The sequence below is a fragment of the Calidris pugnax genome, unplaced genomic scaffold (assembly GCF_001431845.1).
Source record: "Calidris pugnax isolate Ruff unplaced genomic scaffold, ASM143184v1 scaffold10, whole genome shotgun sequence".
NCBI classification, from domain to species: Eukaryota; Metazoa; Chordata; class Aves; order Charadriiformes; family Scolopacidae; genus Calidris; species Calidris pugnax.
Window position 1 is genome coordinate 1,798,123 of NW_015090795.1, and position 18,557 is coordinate 1,816,679.

General features: G+C 47.2%; 1 protein-coding gene across 1 annotated transcript in view; it reads right to left on the reverse strand.

Moving 5' to 3' along the window:
• The window catches only part of MDGA2 (MAM domain containing glycosylphosphatidylinositol anchor 2), a 256,685-nt gene extending 238,678 nt beyond the window's left edge, over nt 1-18,007 (reverse strand). Inside the window, exon 1 of the mRNA XM_014936764.1 lies at nt 17,822-18,007. Coding sequence (XP_014792250.1) covers nt 17,822-18,007 — 186 coding nt within the window. The remainder of the gene's footprint in view (nt 1-17,821) is intronic.
• Nucleotides 18,008-18,557: the final 550 nt, after the last annotated feature.

The following is an 18,557-nucleotide window of genomic DNA, read 5'->3' on the forward strand; positions in this document are numbered from 1 at the left end:
ATCCAGGGAATGGAGCAACTCTCTTACGAGGAAAGGCTGAGAGACCTGGGTCTGTTTAGCCTGGAGAGGAGAAGACTGAGAGGGAATCTTATCAATGTTTATAAATATCTAAAGAGCAGGTGTCCAGAGGATGGGGTCAGACTCTTCTCAGTGGTGCCTGGTGACAGGACAAGGGGCAACAGGCACAAACTGGAACACAGGAAATTCCATCTAAACATGAGGAAAAACTCCTTTCCTGTGAGGGTGGCAGAGCCCTGGAAGAGGCTGCCCAGGGAGGTGGTGGAGTCTCCTTCACCGTAGATATTTAAAATCCACCTGGATACATTCCTGCCCAACCTTCTCTGGGTGACCTTGCTCTGGCAGGGGGTTGGACTCGATCTCCGAAGATCCCTTCCAACCCTGACCATTTTACGATTCCAAGGCTGAGTTTTGTGGATCCTTAACTCTTCGCTCCCACAGGAACGCACAAGGCACTGCCTTTCCTCCTCCTGTCAAGCTCAAGGATGCAGAGATGCCACCACTCACACCCCGACAGGAACCCAGGCACATTTCTGGCCCACCTCTGCTTGAACAAATTAAATCCACTTAACTGAACATCATAAAACGCTGGCTTTAAATGGCTCTTTTTTCCACTACATTGTCTTCTGCAAATAGCACCGAGGTTATTGATTTCCTGCGATGCAATATCGGTCTGTTTACTTAAACTAGTTCCCATTTTAAAAACTTCATAAAACGTAAGCCAGAGAAATCATGCTGTACTTCAAACACCACTGATGGCAGACTCGGTGCATGAAGAGACTCTGAGAAATATCCCTTCTAAATATTGGAAGCTGATGACCACCAAGCTCTGCCTTTAGGTTTGCAGTGGACCATACCAGCATTTCCTCCAGCAGACCCTGCCTTGCATCCCTCTGAGACTGAAGATGTACACCCGCCTTATTTCCAGACATCTTTCTGAATTAAACCCTAAATCTCAGTGATCCAGTAACATTACCTGTGCTTTATCCTCCTTTCACAGCAACCAACATTCACAGACGCCAAATTACACCTTACAATTTCATTGAGCTAAAAATGAGAGTGAGATCCCAAGATCTGACTTGTTTTAGGTGTGATGACAAGGAAAGGAGATGACATTTTTATTTTGCTTGAAAGGTGGGAGAAGAGGGAAAGGGAGGTAGCAGGGAGAAAAAAGGAAAAGAGGAGAAATCTTGACAAGAGAGAGTTGGCAGCTCGGCTGAGAAGGCAGCCCAGTATGAAATGCTATCAACAGAACTTAAGGCCAGAAAAGATCAGCAGCTGCTGAGCATAAGTCACAGATTCTGCATCAAGCCCACAATTTTTTGTAACAATCAGTGGCATTGACTGAAATTATCAACAGCAAGATTTGTTTGTTGGCGTTTCTTTTTTTTTAAAAACACTTTTTTTTTTTCTTTCAAAATAACACATATAATTGTGTTGTGTAACTAGAAGTCACAAATTATTAACCAATGAAATGAAGCTCAGGGGCATAGACTGATTCCAAAAGAGAGAATATTCACTCATGGTAACTAAATCTAGCCATACCAAGTTATGAAAGTCATCAGACACAACCTTTTGGATCCAAATTCCTTTTGAATTCCAAAACACCCGACAACCAGAGGCTGGAAGATTAAGCACATCCTACCTATATGCTCCAGGTGCTGGACAGGAGACTGGACAAGGGACATCTGGGCTCAGTCAGGATGAAAGTTCCTAGGCTTCTTCTTGAAAATGACACCAAAAAAGATCTCTGTGGCCATATTTTCACTTCTGTGTACAATTTTTTTCCCCTTTGTTTCAGAGGATGAAGAATTGGCAAAGTCTCCCTTCAGACAGTAAGAAAGTCTAAACCAGTATTAACCAACACTGGAGATGGACTGAGTCTCTTCCACCCTGAACATGGCACGGCTGAGAAGGGCTCTGGCAAGACCTTTCTTCAGGGAAAAAAAATCAGCACTTGATTGGATCCTATTAACTTTGAGATTTTTTAGCTTATTTCCAATTCAGAACCCAACGAGAAGGAAATTTATGAAAAATCCAGCAATCACAAATAGCATCATTCATGTCTTGTTGAGCTTTCCTGGCATACCTTTAAATGACTCCCACGAGTGCCAAGGGAAAGGATCTGGGAACAGTTCCCACATAACAAGAGAACTGCAAATAGACATTAAGAAAGAACAAAATGAAAAAAGAACCTGGTTCAGCTCGTAACTAGAAATAAAAGAACAGGATTAAGGGAGAAGACTTGTAGAGCGAAGGAAAACATCGCAATATTAAGCAACAATGAACTGAGGTGATTTCCAAAGGGAAACACAGAAAGCTTCAAATCATGGGATACGTAAAACTTGAAAAGCTGATGGCACAGGGAATAGGGGCCACAGCCACTAATTCAGCACAGTGATGATCCATCCCCAAATGCTCTTCTGCACTGTGGAGTTTACTGAGGCTCTGGACATCTCACATTACACCCTACAAAAAGCCCACACCCCAAGAAACCACCAAAATCCAGCCTATGGAAGTCAGAAAATAATTGCCAGAGACCAAGACGTACACAACTTGCTTGAACGTTCTCCTTCCTTTTACAAGGAGATACAAAAATAGAAGAGGCAGCTGAACTAAGCTTCAGCCCCCCAGAAGCTAATCAGTCAGGTCTTCTCCAACCACTGGCTGGCTCTTGCAGTCGTCAGATTAAAAGGGTTATTTATTTTTTTATTGTGATTTTACTTTCTTTGGCTGTTGTGCAAATTTCCTTGATTTTGCAAGAGATTTTTAGTTAATTACGTATTTACCTAGTTAGTATAATTGTCTTCAATTATGTAATTAGTGTTCATATGTGTAATCATTTGAACATGTAATTATATCTAATTACACCATTAAAACGTGCAAGTCATAAATATCTTTATCATTTTGATTGATAGATGTACAGAGAGGAAAAAAAAATGATCACTTGTTATTTTTATCTCCTGGATCCTGAAATCTGCAAGAGTAAGAGGATTCAGCCTATAATGTTGCTATAATTATTTATAAAGACCTATCAAGACTATACCAAGGTTATACATTTCAGGCAGAGGTAGAACAAGTCAAACCCCTCAAAACTAAGGAGAGAAAAAAAAAATATAATCACTCAGTGTAGCAAGATTTTTCTGTAAAAAAAGCATCAATAAGAATACTCCAGGAAATACTTATTGTTTAGTGTCTAATTATGCACTGGCTGCTAGGAAGACGAATAACAGCCCGCTTGGAAAAAAACAACACGGAACAAACCACACAGAAGTTGTTCCTGCTTGTTCTGATGGAAGACGCTGTTGCACCTGAGAAATGGGGATTTAAAGCTCCTTGTACTTTTTAGCTCCCTCTAAGACAACCAATACAGCTGTATGTGGAAGGAAAGGCTGAGGGACTTGGGTATTTTTAATCTGGAGAAGAGAAGGTGATGGGGGGATCTGATCAACACCTATGAATACTTAAAGGGTGGGTGTCAGGAGGATGGGGCTGGTCTATTTTCAGCAGTGCCCAGGGACAGGACAAGAGGTAACAGGCACAAACTTCAATGTTAGAAGTTCCACCTCAACATGAGGAGGAACTTCTTTCCTGTGAGGGTGGCAGAGCCCTGGAAGAGGCTGCCCAGGCAGGTGGTAGAGTTTCCTTCTCTGGAGACATTTAAACCCACCTGGACACAACCTGCTCTGGGTGGACCTGCTTTGGCAGGGGGTTGGACTAGATGATCTCCAGAGGTCCCTTCCAACCCCATAGCATTCTGTGATTCTGTACTTATCTGAACAGCAACATTTTGTTAATTCTTTTTAGCTTTATTCCAGCACCCATGCTGTAGTACAGTACCAGAGAAAATACCTGGCATGCACCAAATGAATTGGGACAGCAACAGCTGAGGCTTCTTTTTAATTGCTTTTGTCTGGGAAGACAAATATTTACTCACGGATTAAATAGTTAAGTTTATTTACAGTTCAACTTGTCTTCAGGTTCAGATTTCTTGCCTTCACAAACATACAGAACAGTCTATCAAAAAAGAAAAAAAAAAACAAACCAAAACAAAAACAAACAAAAAAACTCCATATGTGACTCCAAAAGCTGGGGGGGCGGAGGGAAAGCCCAACACAACAACTAACAACAAGAGCTCTTCGGCACCACTCGGGAATAAGCCTCAATTACAGAGAATCCTTCAGCAAAAGGAGTACTTTTTTTTCCAGCCTGATAAGCTCATTCGCGCTCTGCAGAGAAGCCAGATACAAGTGCTGGGGTGGACTGCAGCAAAAATAAACCAAATACTTCCCAAAACGGCCACCCCCAGCTGCCAGGGGCTGATGGAGAGCTCAGGCTACGAGATAATTTTATCTACAAGAACAAGCTGGTGGCAGCACAGAGAACAGAGATGCGCAGGAGGATCAAAAGGTATGATTTGACCATCAGACCAGAAACAACCCAGTTTGTTCAAACTCTATCACAGGTCAGATGGCGTAGGTTTTTGCAAGTAGCATTTCTTTCCTTAAAATGCAAAAGCAACAAATCTCAAGAGCCTGCCTTGGTCGCTGAGGAATTAACTCCTGCTCCTCAGGTGCCATCAACTTGCTGTGAAAGCACTGTCTTCAGTGAAGCTACATGGGAAACAGGACAGTAAGTTCATGGTATGGAGAACCACAGTGTGCTACAGAACCATCTTCCCTCTGCCCCCTGAATTTAGTGTGATATAAGAAAAAGGCTATGAAGAGCAATCAAGCCTCTAACGTTCAACTAGCCATGGAAGTGCATGCTAATGTTAAATGGATCTCCACCCAAAGGGCATTCAGCACTAGGGACAAACTCTGGAGTCAAGCACAGAATGGACCAGCGTCAAGTTTGTAGTCACACAACACCTTCTAAGAGGCACTCACGTATGTTTGGGCTTTTGGGTCTAACGTATCACTTCTGGAGAAGAATTCAAACGGGCAGCAAAACCGATGTGGTTTCCAGCCATGACCACTTCTTGCTGCTCTGGGAAAATCCACAAGGACTTCACTGCTCTGAGGTTTTACTGGCAGATATAGGAGAACATATTTTTCACTCTGTCCACAGCAATATTAATGATTCCCTCCATAAAAACCATCTTCAAGTGTTTGTTTAGGAGGTATCTTTCCAAAGAATGCACCTCCCTCAGCCGATCTGCATATGCTGCTAGTTTCCCTGGGTTACAAAATTCTCTCTTTACTCATCAAATGTATTCTTTTTTCAGCAAAAGAGACCTCACAGCAACAGACCTCATTCCAAAACCACCCACCTTATTTTTTCTTACGAGACTATGTTCAAACAGTCATGGAAAAACAGCTACTTCTGCAGGAGAAGAGCCACTTCTCCATCCTTTCAGCCCACGTCCTCCCTTTTAAGGGCCATCAAGAAAAACAAAAACATAAGGTGATGATATATTGACAGAAAGCAAAGACCGCAGAGCACAGTTTGGGGGGAAGATCCAGGGGAAGGGGAGAAGACAGATGCGACCCATTCAGAGGACAAGTGTCCACACTTCAGCAGAGCACAGTTTGGGGATCCAGGGGAAGGGGAGAAGACAGATGTGACCCATTCAGAGGACAAGTGTCCACACTTCAGTAAAACGGAAAAAATTTGCTGCTTTCCTTCAGCGATGAGAGATTTGCTCTCTTGTGGTCCTTGGAAACTTTCAGTAGGGGATTTTCTGGCAGCCTTTAAGCTTCCACCAGGGTCAGCGTGGAGCTGGTATGCTAAAAATCCCCCACCTGGATGCCATTTCCAACTCCACGTGATTCTCTGATAGTCTCATTTTGGTGATTGCTGATACTTTAGCAACCCGGGCTCGATATTCTCAACCGAGAGAGCGCGGCTGAAATACACACTTCACTTGCCCTGATGTTGCATTTATCTTGATTTCGGCTGAACTCTTTCCCTCCACCACTTCCAAGCCCTTTTTGGAAACCTGCAAACATATTTCTTGTTGAGAGACAGCAGCCACCTGGAACCAGGAGCATCAGCAAGAAACGACCGGTCCAATTATTCAGAATAAAACCACCGAGGAGTTTAATTTCTTTACATACCATGTGCCTTTTAACCCAGCTTCCTGATGGTGATGGGGTGAAGCTTTACATTTCTTTCAGCGGCGTATTCACTAAATATTCAGTGCTGTTTGCAGCACGCGATTGAGTTACCATAGCAAAATTACATTCTTCTAGACAGGATTAAATGTTAATAGTTACATTTTAATAGTTAGAAGTCCAGCAGTCAACAGACCAGCGCATCCCACTCAGGATCGCAGTGAAATCTGGGTGGGTTTTGGACCAGTGAGGATGCAGCACCTTCCTCATTGCTGCTGCCCAAACAGCTCTGCACTCCATGGCAGTGTGGAGAAGAGACCATGTAACTCCCACCCAACAAAGACAACTCCACCAAACCCTTTTATAAATTACAGCTTAACTGTGAGTTTTCAGCATTAGACTGCCACTAGGCAAGTACTTCAAGTCCAAAAATAGATTTTGGGGGAAATGGCTTCATTAGTGGCTTATGTTTTCTCCTGGGTTGCTTTTTGGGAAGTCTAAATTCTTATAACCTTCATCATCACAGAATCATAGAATGGTTTGAGTCAGAAGGGACCCTATAACCTTCACCATCACAGAATCATAGAATGATTTGGGAAGGGACCTTAAAGATCATCCAGTCCCACCCCCTGCCCTGGGCAGGGACACCTCCCACCAGACCAGGTTGCTCCAAGCCCCCTCCAACCTGGCCTTGAACCCCTCCAGGGATGGGGCAGCCACAGCTTCTCTGGGCAACCTGGGCCAGGCTCTCCCCACCCTCACACCAAAGAAGTTCTTCCCCACATCTCATCTCCATCTCCCCTCTTTCAGTCTCAAACCCTTCCCCCTCATCCTATGGCTCCCCTTCCTGATCCAGAGTCCCTCCCCATCTCTCCTGGAGCCCCTTGAGGGACTGGAAGGGGCTCCAAGGTCTCCCCAGAGCCTTCTCTTCTCCAGGCTGAGCCCCCCCAACTCTCTCAGCCTATCAGTTCCATAACCAACAGAAATAGTGTCACAGCACGTCTGGACCTCCCTCTTTCCTCACTTATTTCACCACAACTGCCTGGCTCTTACTTCAAGGTTCCCACACTCATCCTCACAGCTGAGGCTATGTAAGATTTAGCATTGAGATAAAAAGATATTTACTGACAGTATCAATAAATGAGGTCCAGAAGCAAGTCAAGGCAACTATTCAAACACCACAGGTATATCAGGATATCACTGAACATTGCAAAAAAACACAGTCCACCAGTGTTTGGACTCCTTTCTCCTTCCAGCTCCAACAACCAAGCTCCTTCCCAAGCAGTGAGGGATCTCCATCACCAGGCACGTTACAGAATTACCTTCATTATTTAAAACGCATACCGTCTTAATTACTCAGTGCGATTAGTGTAGTCTCCTCTAAATGTTTCAGAACAGAATCCTTCCTTCACCTTATTAGCGGGTGCAAAGAAAGAATTAACATCTTCTGGCACGCCATCCATTAAAATATAAAAAGCAACATTTCAGAAAAACAAAACAAAACCCCCCACGTGATGCTCTCTTTGATCAGCTGCAAGGGAAACATAAAAGGCTCCTTTGAGGTAAAGTGGCTGCTACATTTTCTATTTTAATTGATAGAAATTCTTATTAACTGCCAATGCGGCCAAATAAAGCAATTTGTGGGGAGGGGGGTTACTTACACTGGAACAGCTGTTTCCCCGTTGCATTCTGCACAGCCTTATTACAATAATTGTGCTCTTGTTAGGAAAACTGATGATGATTTCATATGACACTCCTCAGTTCACGGGAAGACTGTACAAATGTTCAGTGAACACCTGATCAAATCCAGCCTGACTCATGACTAAATTAGCCTGCATTTTATGCTGAAAAAGCCCTCCATAAAAGTTAGACTCAATAAAGCTCACATTTAGCTACGAAGGGCATGTATTTCTATCGTTCCCCGGCATTAAAAGAAATACGTGATTAAAATTTACATGCCACTTTCGGTGCTGAGGCTATGAACAGTTTATTTGATGGCTTCTTCCTAAAGCATAGCACCTGAATTCACACCTCTGCAGAGCACTGCAGATACAGTCGGCGCTCACTACGACCCTCCCCTGCTCTGCCTGACAAGAGAAATAAGCCTTAAATGTGAGAGGAAAAAGTCCGTGACAGAAATCACAGCATCCGACTGAGGGATGGCATTGAAAGACAAGAGGGTAAGAGACTCCTGGGGTGGTACCAGGGTTCTTGGGATGGAGCACATCGTAAACTGAGTCAGAATATCACAGAATATCCTTCATGGTAGGAAGGGTCCTTTGAGATCATCACAGAATTGTTTGGGTTGGAAGGGACATTAAAGGCCATCTTTAAGGTCCCACCCCCCTGCCCTGGGCAGGGACACCTCCCACCAGACCAGGTTGCTCCAAGCCCCCTCCAACCTGGCCTTGAACCCCTCCAGGGATGGGGCAGCCACAGCTTCTCTGGGCCAGGCTCTCACCACCCTCACAGTCGAGAATTCCTTTCTGAGATCTCATCTCAATCTCCCCTCTTTCAGTCTCAAACCCTTCCCCCTCATCCTATGGCTCCCCTCCCTGATCCAGAGTCCCTCCCCATCTCTCCTGGAGCCCCTTGAGGGACTGGAAGGGGCTCCAAGGTCTCCCCGGAGCCTTCTCTTCTCCAGGCTGAACCCCCCCAACTCTCTCAGCCTGTCCTCCCAGCAGAGGGGCTCCAGCCCTCCCAGCATCTCCGGGGCCTCCTCTGGCCCCGCTCCAACAGCTCCATGTCCTTCTGTTGGTGGTGGCCCCAGAGCTGGAGGCAGCACTGGGGGGGTCTCCCCAGAGCGGAGCAGAGGGGCAGAATCCCCCCCCTTGCCCTGCTGGCCACACTGCTGGGCATGTAGCCCAAGGTGCTGGGGGCTTTCTGGGCTGTGAGCACACATTGTGGGGTCATTCTTCTGCAAAAGAAACCTGCAATAGAAACCCCGGAGGAGCAGCAGCCCTGGCTCTGCTCAGGGTGTGCAAGCACTGAGCTGAAGCAGCAGAAGGTATCTCCTAGCAGCCTTTCAGTTGCAAGGGGAGAAGCTACTTGGTGACAGGGTGGCCATCAGCACAGCACTCCACTCCTACAAGTGGAAAGAAAACACAGCACAACAGAGCTGGGGAGAAAATTCTGGGTCTTCCAAATGCAGATCCTCCCATGCGCTGCCTTCCAGGAGAGCCAAGCTATCTGCTGCCCTCTTCACACACAACCAGCATTTGCCTCAGCCCCTTGATTTCAAAGGACATAGTCCCATAGCACTGCACAGGAGAAAGGGTGGCAGAAGGATGGTGAGGGGGTGGAATCTGCTATGGTTCTGCAGAAGAAAGCCTCATTAGGGCATGTTGCATCCCCAAGATAATCAAAATCCCAGAGCACACAACCCTCAGATGGTTGGATGACGTGTGGCAGCAGCAGCTCCTGCCTCGCCCCAACTCCTAGAGCTTGGTCCAGGCAGGGGGACAGATGTGGGGACCCCATCACTTGCCTGAGAGCACTAGTCCACGCTGGTGGGGACACAGAGCTATTCCCACAGCTGCCCCCCTTGCCACAGTGAAGCAACTGGAGGAGGGCTTGGGCATCACCCTCACTCCACCCAGTGCATTTTGCATCTCAGAATGTACCACTCACAACAGGATAACATGACCCGAGGTGCGACAGCACATGGAGGTGAAAGACATGGAGAAAAACAACCACTCAGAGTGAAAAAGAAGCCCACCCAATATAGATGAGGTTATATTGACAAACAAGGTCTTCATCATTCAGCCGTTAGTGGACAACCAGTGCTTATGACAGGATAACATGACCCGAGGTGTGACAGCACATGGAGGTGAAAGACATGGAGAAAAAAACCACTCGGAGCGAAAAAGAAGCCCACCCAATGTAGATGAGGTTATATTGACAAACAAGCTCTTCATCATTCAGCCGTTAGTGGACAACCAGGAATACAAAATCCCAGACAGTCCCTGCTCTTTCAGAAGATGCTGCTCTCTCTGACCCCTGTGGTCCAAAAGTCACTCCTCACCTTGGGACAGTCACAGTAGTTGCTGCCACCAGCTGGATCCCCAACCAAGGAAGGTTGGGATAGGTTACATCCCTCCATAGGGTGTGCTGGACAGCCTCATTAGTATATGTAAAATCATAGAATCGTCTAGGTTGGAAGAGACTCTTGGGATCATCGAGTCGAACCATAATGTCACATATTAGCTACGTAGAACAGCAACAACCACTCAGAGTGAAAAAGAAGCCCACCCAATATAGATGAGGTTATATTGACAAACAAGGTCTTCATCATTCAGCCGTTAGTGGACAACCAGGAATACAAAATCCCAGACAGTCCCTGCTCTTTCAGAAGATGCTGCTCTCTCTGACCCCTGTGGTCCAAAAGTCACTCCTCACCTTGGGACAGTCACAGTAGTTGCTGCCACCAGCTGGATCCCCAACCAAGGAAGGTTGGGATAGGTTACATCCCTCCATAGGGTGTGCTGGACAGCCTCATTAGTATATGTAAAATCATAGAATCGTCTAGGTTGGAAGAGACTCTTGGGATCATCGAGTCGAACCATAATGTCACATATTAGCTACGTAGAACAGCAAATAAGTTATTGGTGTCATGGGGGTAAGTGGCCTTAGTACCCCCTTACACATCTCTTGTTGAGCTGAGGGGCAGGTACAGCACAACACTCAGTTCCTGGGAGAACATATGGAGAACAGACAGGTCCGAAGGGTGACACATCAGCGTCGTGTCCTGCAGGACACACAGCCAGCCCCAGTGGGTCAGAAAGGAGCTCTGCAGAGAGGGACTAGGAGTCCTGGTGGACAAGAAGTTGCTCATGGGCCAGCGATGTGCCCTTGTAGCCAAGAAGGCCAATGGTCTCCTGGGGGGTATTTAAAAGAGCGTGGCCAGCAGGTAGAGGGATGTCATCCTCCACCTCTGCTTCGCCCTGGTGAGGACACATCTGGAGTCCTGTGTCCAGGTCTGGGCTCCCCAGTTCAATGACTGCTGGGAACTGCTGGAGAGAGTCCAGAGGAGGCTATGAAGATGATGGGTATTTAAAAGAGCGTGGCCAGTAGGTGGAGGGATGTCATCCTCCACCTCTGCTCCACCCTGGTGAGGACACATCTGGAATCCAGGGTCCAGTGTTGGGCTCCCCAGTTCAATGACTGGGAACTGCTGGAGAGAGTCCAGCAGAGGCTATGAAGATGATGAGGCACTGGAGCATCTCTCTGCTGAGAAAAGGCTGAGAGACCTGGGGCTGTCCAGCTGGAGAAGAGAAGGCTGAGAGGGGACCTCATCAATGCTGATCAGTATCTACAGGGTGGGTGGCAAGAGGACGGGGCCAGACTCTTCCCAAGTGGTGCCCGGGGACAGGACAAGAGGTAGCAGGGACAAACTGAAACACAGGAAATTCCATCTGAACATGAGGAAAAACTCCTTGACTTTGCAGGTGGCAGAGCCCTGCAGAGGGAGGTGGAGGAGTCTCCTTCTCTGGAGATATTCAAGACCCACCTGGGTGCAATCCTGTGCAACCTGCTCTTGACTGCTGGGAACTGCTGGAGAGAGTCCAGAGGAGGCTATGAAGATGATGAGGGACTGGAGCATCTCTCTGCTGAGGAAAGGCTGAGAGACCTGGGGCTGTTCAGCCTGGAGAAGAGAAGGCTGAGAGGGGACCTCATCAATGCTGATCAGTATCTACAGGGTGGGTGGCAAGAGGATGGGGCCAGACTCTTCTCAAGTGGTGCCCGGGGACAGGACAAGAGGTAGCAGGGACAAACTGAAACACAGGAAATTCCATCTGAACATGAGGAAAAACTCCTTGACTTTGCAGGTGGCAGAGCCCTGCAGAGGGAGGTGGAGGAGTCTCCTTCTCTGGAGATATTCAAGACCCACCTGGGTGCAATCCTGTGCAACCTGCTCTGGGTGACCCTGCTCTGGCAAGCTGTTTCACTGGATGATCTCCAGAGGTCCCTTCCAACCCCTGCCAGACCAGGGACCATGAGCTCAGCTCAGGTGGCCGAAAAGGAGGACTTGTCACATCACCCTCATTTCCAAACAGCAAGGGGCTTTGCAGAATTTTGCTCAAATATCCAAACAAACCTCTGGGCAAAATCCTGAAAGCAGTAATTAGTGAAAAGAAAAAGGGCTGCATTTGCCCACCCACCGTTCACCTCACCTGAGCGTGGATGTGGCATTTTAAAAGCTTAATCAAGGAAAATTAGTTTCTATGGCAACTAATGGCGCATTTAATAGATCAAGTGATGAGTGCTGTGTATAAGAATGCTGCAAATTAGGAATAGCAGCGACACATCAAATGCTACCCTATCCCCACACAGATAAGGGGTAGACACACAAGGATGTGTTAGGGTGCTCAGAGCTTTCCGCATAATTAGGTGTGAGGCTACAGTTTTTGGGAACAACAGCAAACGAAAGTGTTTGTAATTCCTTTCAATAATTTCTGTAGCCTTGTGTGATTTTCCCCAAAGGCCTCACTGATATTGATTAAACATCAACAAATTTTAAACAAATTTCAGAACAGTTTCCAGTTTGAAAGCGCAACCCCTCCCAGTACATGAATTTCCCCATCTCCACCCGCCCATAACTAAATTTAGGGAGAATTTTGCAGCACGTGGGGGGAAGCCGGTGAGAGTGGATCTGGAGACAGGATTTCAAACAGAAGCCCCTGTAGAGCAGCGTCACCTCGACACAACTTGGAGCAGATCACAAAGAGGCCCAGACAAGTCCTCAGCCTGTTACAGAGCTACACCCATTGATCGAGAAGTTAAAAGCAACGCCTGGAAAGACCAAAAAAAAGGCATAAACGTGCACTTTGGTGAAGCAGGCAGGAGCGCTGACATGAAAGAGAAGAAGAAAACACTCATTCCTTCTCCCAGCCGCCCACTACGGGCACCCTCAGATCACGGAGGGTGTCAGGAGAAGGCTAACCAGGCAGCAGACCCACACCAGCCCCACCAGCTTTCATTCTTCAAAGCCACAAGCGCATCCTTACCAGAAGCCCCTGTAGAGCAGCGTCACCTCGACACAACTTGGAGCAGATCACAAAAAGGCCCAGACAAGTCCTCAGCCTGTTACAGAGCTACACCCATTGATCGAGAAGTTAAAAGCAACGCCTGGAAAGACCAAAAAAAAGGCATAAACGTGCACTTTGGTGAAGCAGGCAGGAGCGCTGACATGAAAGAGAAGAAGAAAACACTCATTCCTTCTCCCAGCCGCCCACTACGGGCACCCTCAGATCACGGAGGGTGTCAGGAGAAGGCTAACCAGGCAGCAGACCCACACCAGCCCCACCAGCTTTCATTCTTCAAAGCCACAAGCGCATCCTTACGGGAGAGAAACCCCATAAAGCAGCACTTTGCTCTTTGCCTTTTCCAACCCGTGAAGGACGGAGGAGAAAATATGGGTGCCATCTAGTTTGGTGTGAGTTCCCGTTGCTACAATCCTCCTGCTATGGTCCCTCGAGCCCATGGGGAGGGACCAAACCACCACATGCAGGTGGCAGAAGAAGACTGGGCCACCCTGGAGCAAGCCAAAGGCACTCTCACGGAGAAAGACGCACTCACTCCAGGGGTCTCACCCCTGCCCTTTTCCCCAGGAAGAGTTTCTGGATCTACAAGCACTCCCTTGGAAGCATTACCATGCACACAAAGGAATACTTATGTGTAGATGTGCCCTGGACACAAAACTTGGATAATCAGGAGCCACCTTGGAAAACCAAGGAGGAAGACACCTCTGCAACCTCCTGAGGGACGGTTTTTCCTCTCTCTTTATGTCCCAGGGGAACTTCTAATGTGATAGAAAGGAAAACCAGACAGATGCTGTGCTGGTAACCACAGTCCCACAGTGAAGGAGGCTGTGATGGAGCATCAGCAAGGTTTCACCTCCCTGGGGATGATACATGGGATGGGTGAGGGTCTAGGAGAAACATCATCAGTATTTGGGGTGGCAGAGCACACAGAGGAGCCTTTGGGAACTCCCTGAGGACCATGTCCACCCATAGGATGGTGAATGTCTAGGAGAAATGTCATCAGTACTTGAGATGGCAGAGCACACAGAGGAACCTTTGGGAACTCCCTGAGGACCATGTCCACTCACAGCAATGTACAGCAATGGTCTGAGGGTCACTTGTAGACACTTCTCAAAGTCCCAGAGTCACTTTTACGCTGACAGGAAGGCCATGACTAGCCAAACATCAGACAAGAAGTCCTGATATCCCCTACAGACAGGCAGAGGGTTCAGCTGGGTCCTGATGAACCTCACCCAGGCTCAGCTTCTGAAGCTGACCCATCGTGTAGTGCTGGCACCTTCTCCAGCCCATCACTAGGTCGGGCACAAGCTTGTCTGCTGTCTGCCCAAGACTGTAAGAAGACCCAGAGGAGGAAAGTTCACTGGAGAGTTTCCTCTACCAACCACTACATACTGGGCTTTCAAACTGCCTCTCAACAGTTGTGGAGACCTACTGTGAGCTCAGCATCAGGAAAAAAAGGTGAATGCAGCTAATTAGCCCCAAAACCAAGAAAAAAAGTTCTTTGTTAAGTAGAGCACATGATTTTAAAGAGACTTTAATTTTAGAGGTGTAATTAACTGTAGCTCCAAACCCTGAGCTATTAAGGTGCTCAATTACCAAACTCAGCTTGCAATGCAGGAAGAGGACTTCCTGCTTCAGCTTTTGCACCCGCTTTTAAATACCTCTCTCCCCAAACTCAAGGTTTGCAGAAGGTACTTCCACAGGTTTGCTTTGAGGACACTAAATAAAGCCTGTTACTAACCCCAGCCTTATGTGTTGAATGATTTTTTCCCCTCGAGCATCGCTGCCTGGCTCCTGGACCTTGCTCAGCAAGAACAGCAACAAATGCCCCGTTAACGAACCAGCACAACGTTTGTCAAGACTGAAGCCCAAAGTTCACCTCCTGTCTCCATGCAATGGGGACTACACACGCGTTTATGGGTGGAACTGGTGGTCTTGACACCCCTGTAGAGAGGCACCACTTTCATGCTAAGATCCTAGCCCTCGCTCCATGAACCACCACCATACCAGTGTGGCTTTTCTACCCCACAATACATTAATATTCAAACACAGCCCTGTCAAACCTTCTGTATTTCAATGAAGAATCAGCCATCGAAGTAAGACCACCAAAACTACCCTCCTACTCTCAAGCAATTAATCTGCAAAAAATATTTCGAGTCTCAGAGTGCTGTAACATGAGAGCGAGCGTGAGAGCAGACCCAGGTGCCGGCTGACAAAGAAAATCTATAAACAGGTAAAATGAAGAGAAATCAATTTTCCATCCTGAATCCCAGATGAGGAAATTGAGATTTTTATGAAAAAAAAAAAAAAAAGCAGCCGTGTGTTTGCTTTCTTGATAAGACGTGTTGGTTGAACAGACTTATTTTCTTTTCTTTTGATTTGGCAGCATCATAAGCTTTGTTACTGCTCGAGACGGCACCTTTCATAACTGGTCCAAAGTGTTTCCTGATGGATAACAGCCCCGCTCGCTTTGAAGCTGCCTCAAGCCTCCAGGGCAGGCAGGTTTGAGAGGGATCTTTGATTTCAGCTCCAGCAAACCTCACACCTTTGCTGGAGCAGATGGAGGAGATGGTTTGAGAAAGAAACATTCTCCAAGGAAGACCCACCAGAAGCATCAGTCTACCTTCATCCTGCTCTTTTCTGCCCACACGAATGTCCTACTTGCCTCCACCCAAATGCATGGCCACGCAAAAGCTGCTGCTTTGGATCTTAAAAAGTTGTTAAATAAGTGTGGATGAGAAAAGTTCAGGAAGGCGGAATGAATCCAAGGTTGCTAACAGGCACGGAGAGACGTGGACTTGTTTCAGAGAGGTGGCTGGAGAAGGCCACCAGCCCGGGGCAGATCCCATCTCCCCCACGTTGAACAGCATCGTAATTTTAATATCACCATAAAAAATGACCTAAAAAAGCAGCAGGGTATCCTCAAGGCAGGAAGTGCTCCCTCCCATGCTTCAGTTAAAACATTACCATCAATTTTCGTGAACAAGGCTGTATCAATCCAAAGTCTCCCACTTGGCCCTTCCACCCAGGAGCCACCACCATCTCCCTGTCATCTCCCCTGACAACATTCCATGAGCCACCAACGTCCCACGGCATGGGCAACGTCGGAGCGAAGAGGACAACCAGCCACGGGAGAGAATACAAGAGCAGGACAATAAATACTTTTTATACCTTGTGGGGCACCAAAAATTAAACTTCATGACAACAGCACTCATCTCAAAACAGCACTGCTCTCATTTTGGGGTGTTATCAAAACATGTAGACACTTGGACCAGCCTTTCTTCTTTCCTTTTATATTTTTTTAGGGCTTTTTTCTCCTTCACCTGGCAAAGACTAGACAGAGATCACTTAATTTAAAAGAAAAATGGCTTATTTTATACCATGGCTTTAATGTGTGACTGCAGCTGAGAGAGTGCAACTGTGTGCAGTTAAAGTAGAGTTTTCTACGACACATCCTGACCTAACGCCTTCCCTGGAACCAGCACAGGCTAAACTTCAACTTCTTTATTCTCAAATCTTCTCATTAAGCTGGGAACAGCTCTGGAATAAAGGGCAGAGAATCAGCACATCTCTCCTTCCTGGAGGAACATCACTCGTCTGCAGACTGGAGTGCGTCCCGTCTCCCCAGCTCCCACTTTGGCCAACTGTACTTCACAGCTCCCTCCTGTCCCATGCCATCGCAAGAGGGAGGTCTTTAATCCATCACCTTGCCAAGAAAATCCTTGCAAGGCAGTCTAGTGTTCAAAATCTCACACAAATCTGTACGACACGTGGTTGCCTCAGCTCATACAGATGCACCCGCAGCTCCCGGTCCCCTGCGGAGGAAGAGGAGGGGACGCAGCAGAAGGCAAAGTGGCAGGAGAGGGAACAGAGAGCGGGGCTGGCTCAAAGAGCCAAGGGAAAGATCGAAAAGGGAAAAGCAGAGCAGGTGGAGAATAAAGCCCTGCACTTCCACAGGTCTTAAAAGGTCCTGATCTGAAGTACCCTGTTAACAGAGTACCCCGGGGAAATCTGGGGGGGTGACAGAAGAATGCAGCAGGGCAGAGGTAGCACAGGCTGGCAAGACTTTGATGCTGTAAAACAGAGTTAGACCTGGAAAAGTATAGTTTCTTTTTGGTTTTTTTGTTTGTTTGTTTGTTTTCTGCAGGGCTGTAACACTGTGCTTCCAATGACAACCAAGACCATCAACCCCAGCAAGCTCTGCTGTACCTCCTCTCCAGCTGTTCACTCTGGTGCCTACTGTCTTTTTTCTGCAGGGCTGTAACGCTGTGCTTCCAATGACAACCAACACCATCAACCCCCACAAGCTCTGCTGTGCCCTTTCTCCAGCTGTTCACTCTGGTGCCTACTGTCTACGTTCAGCCATCCCTGTCCTCATATTTGTTCTTCATTTCTTTCTACCAACCTCCGTGCACCTCAAACACTCGCATACCAGGACCTCATGTTAAAGATCAGCATTAACCCACTGATTTTAATGTCACACTTTTAGACAGTCATTAGAAAAAAAGTCATAAACTTTGCTGCTGTTGATGTTTCTTCTGCAACATCCCAATACCAAACCAACAGCCTGGACAATTCCCGCCGGGGCTCTACCAACCCGCCCCAGTGTAGTCCTTTGCAGAAGATGGAACCAACCCAAGAAGGTTCAGAGACAGAGAGGGCTGAGGAAAGGTGGGGTGACCAGCGGGCACGGCGGGGGCTCACCTGTGGCCGAGGATGGCCGGTGACCAGGCAGGTCAGCTCCAGTGTCTCGCCCTCACGGATGGTGTAGACCCTCTCCGAGTAGCGTTCCTCCTCGATGTTGCAGGCCAGGCCCGAGTGCACGATCCGCACGGTGGGGGGGGCTGCAAGACCCAGAGAGAGAAACCAGGTGAGCATCATCTCCTGCATCCCTTTGTGGGGCTTGTTCAGACCCACCTCCAGGCACCCTCACCTACCCCTAGACAGAAGACCCAAGCTGCACCTGAGCACTTTCCCCACAGAAAATACTCCTGCGCTTACTCAACATACGCATCCTTGGCTCCAGAAGAGATTTCCATGGTATTTATTAATGCCCACCAATCCCCTGGCACGAAACCACCACAAGCTCATTTGCATTCCAGTTATTTCTGTTTCCGCTTCCAAATGAACTCTGCATTATTGTTCTTTTTTATTATATATCTTCCTAAATGCATTATCACACTCATTATGCAAATGAGAAGCCTCAATTAAACCCTTAAAATTAAGCAGGAGAAACAGCGCAACGGATGCTGCTGACTTTGAACGTCAGTACCCAAATCCTGTCGCAGTCAGAGGGATCAGGATTTGGACCACGGGGGTTAAGTTCAAGCAGAAACCTTACTTTAATTTTCTTGTCTATGCAACCTGAAGTACAGGATGTTATGCCATTTTACATGTTGTACATGTAGGAAAACTGCAATGTTGTTGCTAATACCACAAA